Here is a 15931-nt window from a genome sequence, read left to right as displayed (position 1 = left end):
ACTGGCCACGACCAGGTGCTCCTCACAAGATTTCTGACAGAGTAAAAATAATGATCAGAAGAGTTGTCCAACAGCCGAGGACCATTTGTGGAGAGCTTCTGAAAGTTCTGGAATTAGTAGGTACAAATAATGCACTCAACCGCAGTGGACTGTATGTACACTCCCCACACGAGACTCTTTTGCTGAAGAAAAAGTTTGTTGAAGCTCAAACGTTTGCTGCACAACCTAGACAAGCCTGTAAAATACAGGGAATATAGTCTGGTCAGATGAGATCAACATAGCATTTTTCGGATGCTATAACACACCATGTTCGGAGGTCATATGGCACTGCACATCACCTCAGAAATGGCATACCAACAGTGAAGTTTGAAGGTGGGAACATCATGGCGTGGGGCTGTTTTTCAGCATATGGCACTGGCAAACTTCATATAATTGACATTCTTGAGAAAAATCTGTTGCCATCTACCAGGATGATGAAGATTAAATGAGGGTGGACATTTCAGCAAGACTGATCTCAGAATGGCCCAGCCAATCATCTGGAAAATCTATGGAAAGAACTAAAGATCAGAGTTCATAGTAGAGGCCCACAGAACCCTCAAGATTGGAAGAATTGGCCAAAACCACCCCTGAGCTGACTAGTTTCTCCATTCAGCAGGGGTCTTGAAGCTCTCATTGCCATCAAAGGCTTTTGTACGAAGTATTAAATAAGTTCAGCAAGCATGTTCAGTACTTTTTCTCTGTGTCATTCCATTTTATAACACAATTTTTGAGTTGGTTTTGTTTTCTTTGTATGTATGGATTACTTTGGTTGTTACTGACATTTGGTGAAGATGTCATGACAATAGCACCTTTAGAAATATATTTACAGAGAAATGGTGACGTGTTCAATACTTATTTTTCCTGCTGTGTGTCTGTTTTTTTAGCTGTTTCAACTGTTTGAACTCTTATTCTGATGGCACCCATTCACTGCAGAGGATCCATTGGTTAAAAAGTGAGGTAGTGTTAAATTTCCCTGTATCTGTGAATGTAACCGCACGGATATAAAATCATTTTCCCCAGGCACAAAGGTTGTAAATGAATACAGTAACTGTAGAAATAAGCAGTTTGATTTGATGAAGCTGTCAGTTAGTTACTGACAATGTCTTTGTTATTGTTCTAACTTAAGAGTTTCAGATGCACTTAGTTGAATAATTGAACCCATTAGAGTGGGTTATAATGGCAGACAACCTTTGTTCATGTTGAGATGGAGAGGGTGTGGGCCCTGTCAGAGTCTCAGTGATTTGGGTGCCCTTGGAGGCTCTGTCTACACAGAGAGAATACTGGACAGATGTCCTGTCATTACTCACTACATTGAAACTATTGGCTGCCTGTCAGAGAGCCGCAATGAAAGAGCAGCCGATTGGCTCTTAATAGACTGCTCACAGACTCAACATTGAGTCTATTCATAATTACCACTATGAACCTCAATCAAAACTGACAGGAAGTACAAAAAGAGCAATCAAATTAAATAAAAGAGCATTGCTCTGTAGAAATCAAACTCTATAAAAATATACTTCTTACGTCTTTCTAATGTTTTTTGTATCTTGTATTTTACGTGTCAGAAAGGTATTCAGTCAAAACTGTAATGAATAGCAAATATTTAGACTAAACATATGATGAGAGTGGATATCATTGCTCAATGGCTGAAACTTGAGAACTTCTTACAGGCAGGAAGAAGTCATCTTTTGTGTCCGTAACCTCACTGTGTCTTATGAGATTAATCGTGATTATTCTCATTTGTAAATTGTTGAGATAACTGCATTTGCTATTAAAATGTTCATACTAATCGTAACCATTCACCATTAGAAATTAAATCACGTTTTGAAAAACTTCTTTTATTTTCAACTAGTGGTAATATAACTGTATTACTCTTAGGAGGAGTGTTGTTTCTCTTGTTCTCAACATCACATTTTCCTTCTCTATTCTCTCCTATGTGTGCCAGAAATACTTCACAGGGCTAGTTACTAAAATTATCTTCCGAATGGATTTAATCTGTAAAACTGTCATGAAGACGAAAGATGAAAGATGATACCATATGAGTATATAGATAGATTTTTTTACTTGTAGGCCTTTGGCTTCATTAATTTTCTTCACCATATGTATACTGTATCATTAATTACCTCCAGAAGAGCCAGATATTTCTTTATTTCTATTCTGGTTGGTTAGTTAGAATTTTATGCTTATATCATGTAATGTTTATGTCTCACACTAGACTAAAGTTAAACAAGTTAATAAAAAACACTCTCTTTACTTGTAAAAAATAAAGCATTATGGTTGTTAACAAATGAATTGTACTCCTTTTACATTTAGAGGATTTGTGTAAAAGGTATTCCGTGTTCATCTTCATTTCTCTTTATTCATTATATCTATGCACATTGATACCAACATAAATGTTTTTATTTTACATGAAATATTTTTAATGTAAAATATATTACATAAATATGAATACATATATTTAAATATAAATATTTACATACTTTTGCAGTATTTCATTTCAACTATATATTTTTTTTTCTCCTTTTATTTTTTTAATGTATTTTTATGTATTTATTTATATATTTATTTTTGAGAGAGAGAAAAATAGACTTTTATTTTTTATTTTTTTGTGTAGTCTATTCATTTTCTGCAGTGTTTTCAGCGTAAATAATTGTGTTAGTATTTGAGTTGTCCTCCCACTTCCCCTCGCCAAACACAGACATCATGCGGCATTATCGTCACCTTGAAATTTCATCTGCTATTTTCCAATTAAAAGCTTAATAGCCCTGGAAACCGAGTTCATGTGGTGAAGTTTACCGTGGCCCCAGTTCTCAAAGTTGTGCTGCCGGGATCCCATTACGTGCTTGAATAAACCCATTTAGGAACAGAAACGGGACTCGAGGGTGCCTGGTGTTGAGTTTCACTGGACTTTAAAAGCGATGGGCATCATTTTAAGAAAGGTGTGCTGCAGTTTACACCCTACATCGCGCGCCAAATTGCATTTAAAGTCTATGTGCAGTGTGTTTACTGCGTGCACTAAAATAAATAGACTTGTTTAATGCAGTTGACATCACCCAGTTCGCTTGATTCAATTATTATTATTTTTTTTTATCTGACCCTTTCAGAATTAATTTGGTACAAGCCCAAATGATATTGCTCAATTAACTCTTGCTGCATGTCGGACTATTCAACATTTTTCATGGGAATAAGTTAAGCGCTCATTCAAATGCAAACCACCATATTATTGTCGCCTGTGTTTAATTCGAATTCACAGCGTGAGGTTAAACTAAACACCAAAGGGCTTGCAGGAGCGCACAGCAGATATGGGAATTCTTCTCTACATTCCCAGTTCATTCTTGAAATTACTGCACTCATAAGAGCCTCCTACGACGTTGGAAAATTGCTGTGGTCCGAATTAGAACAACCGGTGAAAATAATAGATTATTATTGTTTATTTTATTAAAATTCCCTCTACTTTCCTCAGTATGCGTATAAAAATTAAACCTGTTAAAACATAGGGCTACTATGAACTGAATTAGTTTAAAATAATGTGAATTCTAGGCCTATTCAGTTACTTTTATGGGGTCGACGTTTCAAGATCACTTGTCAGTTATTTTCGGCAGGCTATTTTTCTAATTAAGCTCGTTTCACGAAGCTGAATTGTTTCTGGTACAGTATATACCTAGTTAGTAAACACTACTAACTTTTTGTGATAAATCCTACTTGTGTTGTGTACTTGTAAATGTTTAAAAATGTAAAAAAATAAAATAAAAAAGAAGTAAAAAATGTATTTAAATGTTTAAATATTTTAGGTACAACTGTTGATCCAGATCACCCTGTACAGTTCCTATATGCAGACTTATATAGCTGTTTGTAAATAAAGACAATAGAAACATTTGAAACCCTTGAAGCCATTTAGCCTTTATGTTGACTCCTTTGGGAGGGCGTCAATCACAGGTCAGACATGTGGCTTATTAAAAAAAAAACTCATCAAAAAATGTCAAATGTATGGCTAGGTGTATTAGAAGGTTACATGTCGGGAAAATATCCCACAAAATTCTAACTGTAATTATAAAAGCGAGACATCCTCCCTCCATCCAGTGTCAGGGGGATGTAAATTGCTCGTGACCGTGATGTGAGAAATATAAGTGACTCGTTAGTGCGTGTCAGATCGCCTGATGCACATCTTTATTGCGGGGCGAAAGGTGGATCCTCGTCTTAAAGAGTCAACACCTCTCATCACGAGTGTAGCGAGCAGCAGAGGGGCTTGATCTCTAGACTGTACTTGACAGCACTCTTCCTCTACATCTTATTTGATGCACTTGCGCCTCTGGAAACGACTTGAGAAATGAATGGCTACGGATCGCCCTACCTCTACATGGGGGGCCCGGTGTCCCAGCCAAGAGCGCCCCTCCAGAGGACCCCCAAGTGTGCCCGCTGCAGGAACCACGGGGTGCTCTCCTGGCTGAAGGGGCACAAGCGTTACTGCCGTTTTAAGGACTGCACCTGCGAGAAATGTATTCTGATAATCGAGCGACAGCGGGTCATGGCGGCTCAGGTGGCGCTGAGGCGGCAGCAGGCGAACGAGAGTTTGGAGAGTTTGATCCCGGAGTCTCTGAGAGCGCTGCCGGGCATCACGGTGGGGAGCGCGGAGCGGAGCACGAACCCTCGGTCGAGCGACATAGACCTGCGCTGGAGCTCGGAGACGGTGACCCCTAAACCACCACAAGGTAATCGCTTGTGTTAGTTCCAAAATATAGGAGACATTGTAGTCTTTTGAACTTAGTTTTAGGAACGCAACGCATATTGCGTTTCGCACGTGGGAAGATTCTCTCAAAGTAATTGTAATTAATCCATTCATTTGTATTAATTATAATTATCCTATTAGCCTAAATTTTATTGTTACAAAATATATTATAAACACGAAACAGAATGATCTTAACTTAGAACACGACTGAATTCTCTAGAAATAACATCACAACATAAAAAAAAAATCACAAATATCTAACACAAAATTATCTTTGCAGTAGTTTCAGCAACAGTCTTAGATCGAGACAACACGATAATGCAGAATGCGGGCATTTTTGTTTCCTGGAAGTATAGCCCGTTTTCCTAAACCGGCAAAAATAGACTTATAATCAGAACTCATATTATTAATTTTGTTCTATTTAAAAATACCTTTTATTAATATTTTTATTATGGTTTTGTCACTGACATTTCAACCATCACAAACACGTTTATTACACCAACAATTTTGTTCACTGTTTGCGTTTGATACATTAAATTAAAATAGCTACATCCCAAACCTCAGCGTTCTGCTAAATTATTTAGTCCGAATTATTAGAACACAACTATATTCACAATCCGGCATTAATCTGAACGAAACTGGCATCGGCCCACCATCCGTCATAAACTTGTATCCTTGAAAGATTATTTTATTGTTGTTGTTGTTGTTATATTCTGTTATCGACATCACAGATAATATGGTAGGCCCTGTCGGTCATTTCAGAGGAAGGTCAAGCTGAAATGCAAACAAAGTCCAAATAATCTAAAATGTTTCTATAATAATCAGTTTAGAAAACTGTAGTTAAGTGGAATCGACGAGAGATTTTTCACTGCCACCGCATCAGCGTTTTTATGTGAACAGCTAATAAAGTCACCCGTTATAAATCACAGCAGTGCTGACAGGTCAATAACCTTAATGTAGCACTTCTAGTCTGCAGAATCGGACAGTGTTTGAGTATAGTGACTTAGCTGGACTTTAATGTGTTTTGAGTTAAGCTATTAACTTTAGCTATTTAAAAAGTCTGTCCTTCAAAGATTTAAATGAATGTTAAAGTTAGAATAATAGTTTTATAATTATGTTGACTGTATAACATTTTAATGTTGCTGCAGCATCACTGTATTATCATCTTTTATTATACAGTACAGAATGCTCATGAGCACTTTGCTTGTGTGTGTTTCCCAGACCTAAATGAGGACCTGTCTGGTGAGCAGTCTGGTGGAGAGAACGGTGATAGCGTCAGCGACAGAGAACCAGAAACAGCCAGCTCCCCTGAGGAGTCCAAACCTAACCTGTGTTGCACCCCTGACACCTCAGACCCAACTCCCCAGGTTGAGGAGCCTCGCTTTGGCCTGTCTAAATCATGCACCGACCCAGAAACCAAAGCTGACAACCCTAAATACTCCCCTGAGCCCAACATCCTCATCGAAGGCCTCTCAGGCTCTGTATCTCTCCCTTTCAGCCTGAGGGCCAACCGACCTCCCCTGGAGGTCCTGAAGAAGATCTTCCCAGCCCACAAACCAGCAGTCCTGGAGCTCATCCTGAAAGGCTGCGGTGGGGACCTGGTCGGAGCCATCGAGATCCTGCTCTCCAGCCGTTCTACGATGAAACCAGAAAAGGTATTGTCTGAGAACTCAGATGCTCTGGTTCTCCCTTCAAATGGCCATCTCTTTGAGCACCCGCTGAGTACGTACCCATCTTCCAAGTGGTCGGTCGGTTCGGCCTTCCGTGTCCCCGATTCCCTGCGTTTCTCCACAGAGCCTTCTGCTGGAGTTGTACAAGGCCCTCTTAGCATGCCGCTCCAGCACGGCTTTCCCCAGCCACCTCGATACCCCCTCATGCTGAGAAATTCATTGAGCCGTGGCCAAGCCGGGCCCTTCATGCACAACGATGTGACTCTGTGGAATACCATGACATTACAGCAGCAGTATCAGCTGCGCTCGCAATACATCCCTCCGTTCTCAGGCCCCTCAGCCGGAGTGATCCGCAGCTCACCGCTCCTCACCAGCAGGCCCACCGAGGAGCATCGAATCAGCATCCAGGAGGACAGCTGTCCTGTCATAGCCAAACAGAGCATGTTTGCTGCAGATGAGGAGTATGATGAAAGATCTGACTCCTCAGACTCCAGGATCCTGAACACTTCCTCCTAACTCCTCAGCGGTTTCAATAGGTGGATGGAAAAAAGCACTGAAATATGTTTCAAATGGGTTCTTAAAATGATTAAAAAAGAGACACTGCTCATCTAGGAGCACCTTGAAAAAACATACAGTGCATTACTTGAGGTATTGTATTTCTAACAGATTTGAGGTTGTTGTGCCAACTTAATCATGTGTGGAATAACATTAGCTTTAATTTTAGGGGGTGGGGGGAAATTAAGGTACTGTTATTTGACCAAAAAAGTCTGAATAACTTAATATATTTGAGCACAGTGATCACCATTTCCACTTTGCATGAAATGAACCATGGATAACAGTTTAATGTAGAAATATTCCAGCAGTCCTGCATGTAAAGGTATGGCAAATAAACCTTCTATGTACTGTTATTGTCACTGTGTTTGCCTCAGTCAAAAACCTACATGTATTAGATATTAGCAAAACGAAACAAACTATTTTCTTTAAATTAAAACAAAGAAAGAAAGAATGATAAAACGGCTTAAAATATAAAACATGTCTGCAAAAATTCAATAGCAACTCTTTAGAATCTAAAATAAAATACAACTTAAAGGGACACCTTGTATTCTCCTTGTATCTAATCCACCACAAATTCAGTTCATTTATGAACATTTATGAAGCAAGTACAGCTGTAAGGCAGACCAAATATTATTATATTTAATTTAATTATGTAATAATTAAGTCTACCACTACTAAATAAACTTCTTGTCATCGTTCTCTTTATTTCTTTATCATTTATAATAAAATAACATTAGCTGTTTATTATCTGGTGGTTTACGTTATTTAACGTAAATGTGAAAAGCGTTATTATAAAATGAACGCAGTGTATATTTCTATTTGGAAAAAAGTATTTCAAATGGACCAAAGTGTGAGCGTTTATCAGTGTCGACATGAGCAGAAAAATGAGCTAACTGCGCCATCTAGTGGATATTCTTAACAATAGAGAAACTTTCAATAAAAGTCCTGCTTCCAAGTGTGGCATTTTCGTAAAATAATAACACACACGCCTATCCAACATCAAAAGCAACTCTAAGCAATATGTGGGGACAATATGTTTAGAATGCTTTTTTTTTTTAATGGGAAACATGAAGATTCAATCATATTAATATACTTACGGTAAATCCAATTCTCCATGTTAAAATAATAAGAATTATTCCATCATCCTTTTGATCAAATCATAAAATTAAAACTGTATAATTATTATTATTAAAAATAATCATGGAAATATGTTTTTGGAATGCCTCGCTATGAAACCATCAATAATGACTCCTTAGGCTATATCTTGTGTACAAAAGAAGACTTTGCGTCATTAAAGTTGTCATACTTTGCTATCTAGGCGTAGCCTATAGTTCGACAGTGATTCGTCACTACATTTCGTTCTGATGTAGGCTACTGTCGGAACTAGCCTACATGATAACACATAACTTATGGGCTACATATTCATTCAGAACTAAATGGCGTTTTGTTGGGACTTGTACGTTGCTTATTTAAGACACCCTGTTTAGCTTTCATAGTGTTTATAAAAGTACAATGTGATGCTAAACCAGCGGTCGCTGAGTTTGCAGGTGTTGCAGTTCTATTTTACACATCTGTTGACTTAACCGAGCTACAGCTTTTAATGCTGACATTTGAATTTTTGCCTCTAAGTCAACAAGACCCTGTGTTCTTCTATACATCAGCCGGACAGACAAATTAAGAGAGTGGTTAAGCATTCAGCAGGCTGCACGTGTTGCCGATCCATCAAGCGTCTTCAAATGCTAATTAACATAACAGGGAATTCAGTGAATTCACAAATCTCTAGTCTACACTCCGATCGGGTTACACTGTAGTGTGGAACGTGTGACACACCCTGAACCAAACCAGAAGGCATGCCACTGATCATTGGTTGTAAATAAATATCCTCGAACGTGTCTGAGGGCGTTTTAACCATGCTGGACCTGCATTTTCACTGTAATAGAAAGTAAACTATTGAATAACCTGACTCCTGAACAATGCAGGCTACTCATATACACACATATGCCTTGCTTCTCAACACAAGCTAGTCAGAAAACAAATAGGGAAATAACGGGATGACAAAGAAGCGAAAAAGTCATTCTTGGGTAATAAAACAACCACTTGCGTAATATTATAAATCTTCAGGCATAGGGATTGCTAAACAATAAAGACACTGTGATTTTTCTCCGTTTTGTATTGTCATATGTGTTTCGAAAAGGAAAAGGAGAAGATCAAAGCATTCCACATGGGGAAATTGCACCCTGGGTAGCAGTTGGGTTTCCTGGCCGTAACCTTGCTAATAAATTAAGAGGGAAGAAGGGCGAGTGCACAAGCTGCACCTGCACAGCAAACATCTTCACCACATGTCAGTATAACAGAGATGACGGAGCAAGACCAGACTGACAATTAACCGAAATCACCCTATAAATACCATCCTGCTTACCTGTATTAAAGAAAAATGTGTTGCCAATTTGCAATATCCAAAAAGATCATTTCCCTGGATGGCCTGCTAGTAGGCTATGAACATTTTCGAAATCCTTATTGATTTTTATTTATTTATTTACATTTGGTTATGATAGATTATATTAATTCACTGTGTTTAATATCTAGGCCTATAAAAATATAGCCTAGGCAAAAAATTGTCATGAATGTATTGACCATATTCTGGCGCTATATGTAGGCTATTTATTTATTTATTTATTTTTACGAACGAAATCGAGACCGTGAGAGATGACAGCTTGTTCTATGCATTGTATTAGACATGGGGGTCGATTATTCAGCTGACGCAACAATAAAAACGGCATTTCCCTCAAAAAATAAATAAATAATGGAAACGTCTTATAGTTTAGTCTACGAGGTACAAACTTTCCTACAGTGAACGGAATATAGCATATCCGCGCTTTCAGATGAATATAACCGAGTGTTTAAGCCTTCAGTAAAGCGCATTATTAGCTATTATTATTATTATTATTATTATTAGGCTATTGTTATATATATATATATAATTTTTTTTAAAGGCCTTATTTAAATATAGCAAAATAGGTTACTGACATTCCCTAACCTACAAATTGCGAAGGACAATTGTGGATAAAATGCCCCTGTGGATTAGAAAGCCTAAAATTGTGTGCAAACTCAAAGCACATATTTGTTGTTTATTTAAACCAAACCAGCTTTACTCTCCCACGTCCCGCATATGCTGCAAACCCATCACGAACAGTAGCTGTGACATTCTTTAGTGTCAGTTGATTTTACTTTGTTTTGAGAAACATCACACATGCTAGGTCGATCGGGACAAAGAGAATTGTGTTTTGTGTAGCCTTCCCACATGCTTAGTCAATGTTTTTTAAGTATCGCTTGTTGTGTCAACTGTCATATCACGCTCTATCTAGAGCTGAAGACTGTGTGTAAATGCATCCCCGAAGGGTTGTGCATTGCCAACAGCAACTCAGAAAGATATTAATTGGTGTAACAAGAGATCTAGTGTCTTGTTAACAGCCGAACAACCGCTTCTTAACATTAAATTATACACTCTTGGGACTACAGTCTTTATGAATAATTATAGTGCATTGCAATGTAGCCAAAATACAGACAAATGTCTTAATTAACAAAAGATTGGTAATTTGAAATGGATATTTAGGCTATTCAACGTTTTAAAATGTGGTGTGTTTTAAGATTTAAAATATATATTTATGTGAACACATTAATGCTTGTCTAATTCATAATAGCCTAATATTTATATAATAGCCTATTTATATCTTAAAGCAAACAAACAAAAACAAAAAAACACCTGTATGGCAACGCTGTTAGGCGCATTTGAATAAAAATGAAAATCCATCTCCAGTTTTTGCATTCACCAGCTGTAATTTGAATATTTTCAATTAGTGGTTACTTTAGCCACTGCAAGCACATTAACGAAATATTACAACGTAACTTGCAAAAACGTTTTTGCTATAAAATTAAACATCATAATTTTGTTTTCCAAACTTTCAAGGGTAATTTAGTAAACCGAGAGTAGGCCTATACCCTAATCACGGAATATGAAAAGCGTCTATACTTTATCGCCAAATTGTCAAATTTGTATTTTTCTGTTATTAAAGTTATTATTATCATTATTATTATTATTAATACTCCTCAGTGCCCAGTCTTGAAAAAAAATGAAATAACATAAGCTAACTGATGGTATTAGCAATAAATAAAAGCCTAGGCTATATGTAGGCTATGAGGCGAGACATGAGGGTTTGAAACTAGACGTATTAAACAGCTGAACCCCCATTGTCCTGCGTGATTAATTGATAGTTTCCTAGGAATGTTTTATTTGTAACTTCATCCCATTAAGAACTTCGTTCTGAGAGTGATTCCGATTCCAGCCAACTGGGAAGCTCCGTTCTCATCAAGCCAATCGGGACATGCTGTCACACGCAGTCTCCTGATTGGCTCGTTGTGAACGGAGCTTCCCCATTGGCTGTGGCAGGTTTGCTGCGCGGATCTTGGAGTTGAAAGGCTGAGAGAGGCTCTCATCACATCTCAGTGACAGATCAGGTAGAGTAAATGTCACTCTCTGATGTTTATGTGAAAGTGGCCTGATTTACCTTGGAGCAGCGCTTTTCTCGCTTCAACAGCTCTGGGTTCTAGTCTTATAGAGACTCCTGGATATCCACTCGTGTTTTTTGGTCTACATTAGCTAGGTAAGTGTCTATCTATCTATCTATCTATCTATCTATCTATCTATCTATCTATCTATCTATCTATCTATCTATCTATCTATCTATCTATCTATCTATCTATCTATATCTAATATACTGTAAAAAGTCAGAACATAAGTTTAATTGGTGCTTTAATTTTTGAAAAAGTTAAATCCAAATAACAATTCGCAGTGCTAAATTCATAAAATGTTTTGAACCTAGTGCAAATCTAAATTGAAATTGTTAATTCAATGCTAATTTAAAATCTCAATTAGAAATGGCAATAATTAATTGACACGTTAAATCAACTAAAATATTTATTATAGACCACCTAAATAATTTACTAATTAGTTCTTTTTTTTCGTCTGGACAGCATCTATTTAGGCGCGTCCTGAAAATGACGGATCTTTCCAGCTCGGAGTTTGAGATCGACGTGGAGGGCCTGGAAACGGAGAGCGATGACCAGGCGGTGTTCCCCGAACCCGCGGAGGACGACGCGGGGACCAAAGACGACGACAAAACCAGTCGATTGAACCTCGGCCCTGGAGACCAGCGCAAACTGAGCCGCACTCCGAAATGCGCCCGCTGCAGGAACCACGGCGTGGTGTCCTGTCTGAAGGGGCACAAGAGGTTCTGCCGGTGGAGAGACTGCCAGTGCGCGAACTGTCTGCTGGTGGTGGAGAGACAGCGCGTGATGGCTGCTCAAGTGGCACTGCGGAGACAGCAAGCGACTGAGGTGAGAGCACGCAAACTGATGCAGTTCTTAACACGCTATTTAGACCATTTATTGTTATCAGTATCAAACGGAGGAGACATAAATGTAAGACTGAAAGCTTGAGAAAGTGAAACAAAACGGGGGGGAAGTAGACTTTTCTGAATGCAGTCAGTCAGATCAAGACATAACTGCTGTAACAGTAACAGTAAAAAAAAAAAAAAAAAAAAAGAACGGTTAACCCCCCCATAATCTGATCCAAGATGCTACTTTATAATGTGAATAACTTATAAATCTTAATCATTCAATTTTAGGACAAAAAGGGAATATCCGGGAAGCAAATACCGGTGGAAAGAAGAAGTATATATCAGCGGCACATCCATCCATCGACCATGCTGGCGAAAAGCATTTTAGAAGGTGGGTTTAAAAAACAACAACAAATTGCATGCATGAACTAAGATTTCTTCTTTGCTTCTTATTAAAAGCTGATGGTTGATCTATCTGATCTTCAGCCCTTTTTTCTTCTTTTCTAAACAAATTTTTCTCCTCTTTTCCCCACTTCTCTCAGCCTTTCTTGGACTTCTGTCCTTTTCATATAATTCACTTGGTTCCTCTCTGGATATTTTCATGGCGTAAGCTTCTCTCAAAAACAGCACATGTTTAGCTTCTTATTATACATAATAATAAAAAAAAGAAAAAGAAAAGAAACTGTGCATGATATTATCAATCCTCAAAATTTAGTCAACACATTAATGTGTATAATAATTTGTGATTAATTTAGAAATTCTTAAATCATATCTGTTGTTATTTGTAAATGAAACCAGATTCATCTTCTTCATTGACAGGATATCGTCCAGTGCAGAACGACCCGTTTCTGGGTGCCAGTCCGGCTCTGCCCCCTCCTCTGAGCGACCGCATGAGGAAGAGACGAGCCTTTGCCGACAAAGAGCTGGAGACCATCATGCTGGAACGAGAGTATAAAGAACGAGAGCTTCTCGAGTCCAGCCAGCCCAGCTCTGCCCCGCTCTTCATCCCCGGCAGTATGGTCCATGCTGCTGAGTATAACTCCTACAAGACGGCCTTCTCATCTTCCTCGGCCTCTTCCACGGGTGAACCTTCTCCCAAAGATCTCTGTGGTTTTCTGCCCGGCTGTCTGGATCTCTCCCTGCAGTATGCTGCCACAGGTGGGACGACAGCTAACGTGGAGCTCATCTCCTCCAATGTGAGCGTAGCGGCCACCTACCGCCAGTACCCGCTCTCACCACGCTTTGTAATGTGGCCGCGGGGCAACAGTGGTATTAGTGATGCCCTGTTGTACCAGCAGTGTCTCCTGAACGCCACCGCAGTCCAGAACTTGAAACCTGGAGCTGTTTGGGATCCAAAGATGATGACTTCCACCGAGAGCCACCCACCCGAGCAGGGCCCAGCCGCGTCCAGACTCGAGGGCTCTCGAGTGGCTCCAGAGCCGTGTGACCTCCAGCCGGGGCCCAGAGAGGCTCAGACAGGACTCGGCCAGAGCGGAAATACCCGTTCAGCCTTCTCGCCTCCTAAGAGGGTGTATGGACAAGCTTTCCCTCCGCATGCAGGGAGCCATGAGCATGTGATCAACAACATGAGCAAAGACACTGCCAAGCACACACTGTCTATGAAGCTCAACTCCTTCCATTCCCTCATACAACAGACACTCAATGACAAGAATCCAGAGATGAGTGGGCCTTACTGTAAGGAACTGCTGGAGGAAACAGCAAAAAGGTTCAGGGAGGGTAATGCCAAAGACACAGTGGGACTGAAAAACTCAGAAAGAGCGGGAAAGGACCTTGTAGCAAAGCCAAGGAGCACCAAGGTCACCTCAGGAGAGTCTCTGTCATTCTCAGTGGAAGCCATATTAAAAAGACCCGCACTTTCTTTAAATCGGACATCCCAGTAAGACTTACTGTAAAAAAAACATTCCTAAAAGAACTTGTTTATTTTGTAATTCCTGTATATTTATTCACACACACACGCATACATATATTTGGATTTTTAGCAGAGAAAAGACAGAAAATCATTAATCTAAGCAGCGTCTCAAACCATTTTTGCTGCTTTTTTGACACATCTGTATATGTAAAAAGTTCATACATTTCAGACATGCATGTTGTACATTATAATACATCACAATGTGGAGAGTATTTAAATGTAAATGTTAATTTTGCTACTTTAAAAGTGTCAATAAAATGAGAAAATGTTCCAATATTACATTGTAGTTGTGATATTATTTTCACAAAGTAATTGTGTTTATATTAAAGTAGGGTTTAATATTATAATTTTAATAAAATGCTGTAATGGCCTTTTTTATGGTAGAACATTTTAATAGAACAAAAGGGGGAAAAAACTATACAAAAAATGTTCATTTAAAATATATATATATATTTTAATACTACAGAACAATTATATTATTTGGTACATTTTAACAAAGAATTACTGCTTGAGATGTTAATGCTTTTAATTTCTTATTTAGGTCCTGCAGTTGCACAAACACAGCCAGTTTGTTGTTAGTGTCTTAAGAACTATTGTGACCAACTAGCATTTAGCTAAGTGGTAATCAGTCTTACTTTTAAGATTTAAATTAGACAATTTTTACTGTAACATTTAAAAAAGGTATTTTGCGATTTTGAAAAATCAAAATGTATGAAAAATCAATGACTTACTTATAAGACATATCTAAGCATTTTAGCAGCGGGCCCCAGGCTGGATTGTGGCTTTTACAGAACAGCAGCAACATTGTTTGTTTTTATTACATTCTAGAGTCAAAATTTGATTCTAATTCAAGGTTTAGTTCTGGACAGGAATGACGATGAATATTTTGTGGATGTTTTTATAAAAGTGACAATTGCCATTGGCCAATATGTTTATAAAGCAACTGTGAAAAAACAGACAAATAATTCTGTTTATACTTATTCCACTTTATGTGCAAATATGGAGCACCTGCTCAAGACATTAGTTATGTCTACATGTATCACAGATGCCGTTGATGGAAACATGAGAAGTCCATAAATTCTTTTTTTTTTTTTTATCTTCAACATTTAACTTTAGCTGACATCAGATTATGCTGGGCCATATGTAAATGCAGCAATTGTATGAAGACAGCAGATTCAGAGACATAAAAACGGACAGTTGAATGGTGAAAAAGAAAGGAAACTAATGATATTTTTGCTGCATTAAGGCTTGTGTCTGATTTCATTCTCCTATGAGAAATGAGAGAGTGTTTTATAGTGCAACTAATAAAAGTGAAATTTCACTTACATTGATTACAAATAACTGCAAAATTGAAATATTAAATGTGAACGATATAAGACTAAGACATTAAACACTCATTGCACAGTTCATTGGTTCAGATGGAGTCATTTCTGGCTTCAAATAGAGCAGGGAATGGTCTCTAAGGAAAGACCTCTGCACGATATCTCCTAAAACGACTGAGAGGCTAGCATGAAATTATAGATTGACTGCAGCTGTTCTGTTAGTCAAATTCAGCTTTTTTTAAAGAAAGAATTTAGATCTACAACCCTGAAAACATCCTGCTCAGACAATACATCTT

At 38.3% G+C, this 15931-nt stretch overlaps 2 protein-coding genes across 2 annotated transcripts; both read left to right on the top strand.

Moving 5' to 3' along the window:
* The first annotated feature begins 4219 nt into the window (after positions 1-4219).
* dmrt3a (doublesex and mab-3 related transcription factor 3a) lies at positions 4220-7273 on the top strand. The gene is made up of 2 exons (XM_052557375.1): positions 4220-4745; positions 5984-7273. Exons 1-2 carry the CDS (start codon positions 4364-4366, stop codon positions 6946-6948), a joined length of 1347 nt encoding a protein of 448 aa, XP_052413335.1. The 5' UTR covers positions 4220-4363; the 3' UTR covers positions 6949-7273.
* A 4222-nt stretch (positions 7274-11495) lies between these two features.
* On the top strand, positions 11496-14579 carry dmrt2a (doublesex and mab-3 related transcription factor 2a). Its single transcript, XM_052555632.1, has 4 exons — positions 11496-11648; positions 12019-12381; positions 12672-12774; positions 13203-14579. Exons 2-4 carry the CDS (start codon positions 12043-12045, stop codon positions 14282-14284), a joined length of 1524 nt encoding a protein of 507 aa, XP_052411592.1. The 5' UTR covers positions 11496-11648; positions 12019-12042; the 3' UTR covers positions 14285-14579.
* Positions 14580-15931: the final 1352 nt, after the last annotated feature.

Source organism: Carassius gibelio, chromosome B5, assembly GCF_023724105.1.
Source record: "Carassius gibelio isolate Cgi1373 ecotype wild population from Czech Republic chromosome B5, carGib1.2-hapl.c, whole genome shotgun sequence".
Taxonomy (NCBI): domain Eukaryota; kingdom Metazoa; phylum Chordata; class Actinopteri; order Cypriniformes; family Cyprinidae; genus Carassius; species Carassius gibelio.
This window is presented reverse-complemented; position numbering and strand designations above follow the sequence as displayed.

Excerpts from the sequence above, each read along its gene's own strand:
- dmrt3a (XM_052557375.1), top strand. The coding sequence starts at position 4,364 with ATGAATGGCTACGGATCGCCCTACCTCTACATGGGGGGCCCGGTGTCC. Across the intron at positions 4,746-5,983 it reads GACCCCTAAACCACCACAAG|ACCTAAATGAGGACCTGTCT; the intron begins GTAATCGCTTGT and ends TGTGTTTCCCAG.
- dmrt2a (XM_052555632.1), top strand. The coding sequence starts at position 12,043 with ATGACGGATCTTTCCAGCTCGGAGTTTGAGATCGACGTGGAGGGCCTG. Across the intron at positions 12,382-12,671 it reads GGAGACAGCAAGCGACTGAG|GACAAAAAGGGAATATCCGG; the intron begins GTGAGAGCACGC and ends ATTCAATTTTAG. Across the intron at positions 12,775-13,202 it reads GGCGAAAAGCATTTTAGAAG|GATATCGTCCAGTGCAGAAC; the intron begins GTGGGTTTAAAA and ends CTTCATTGACAG.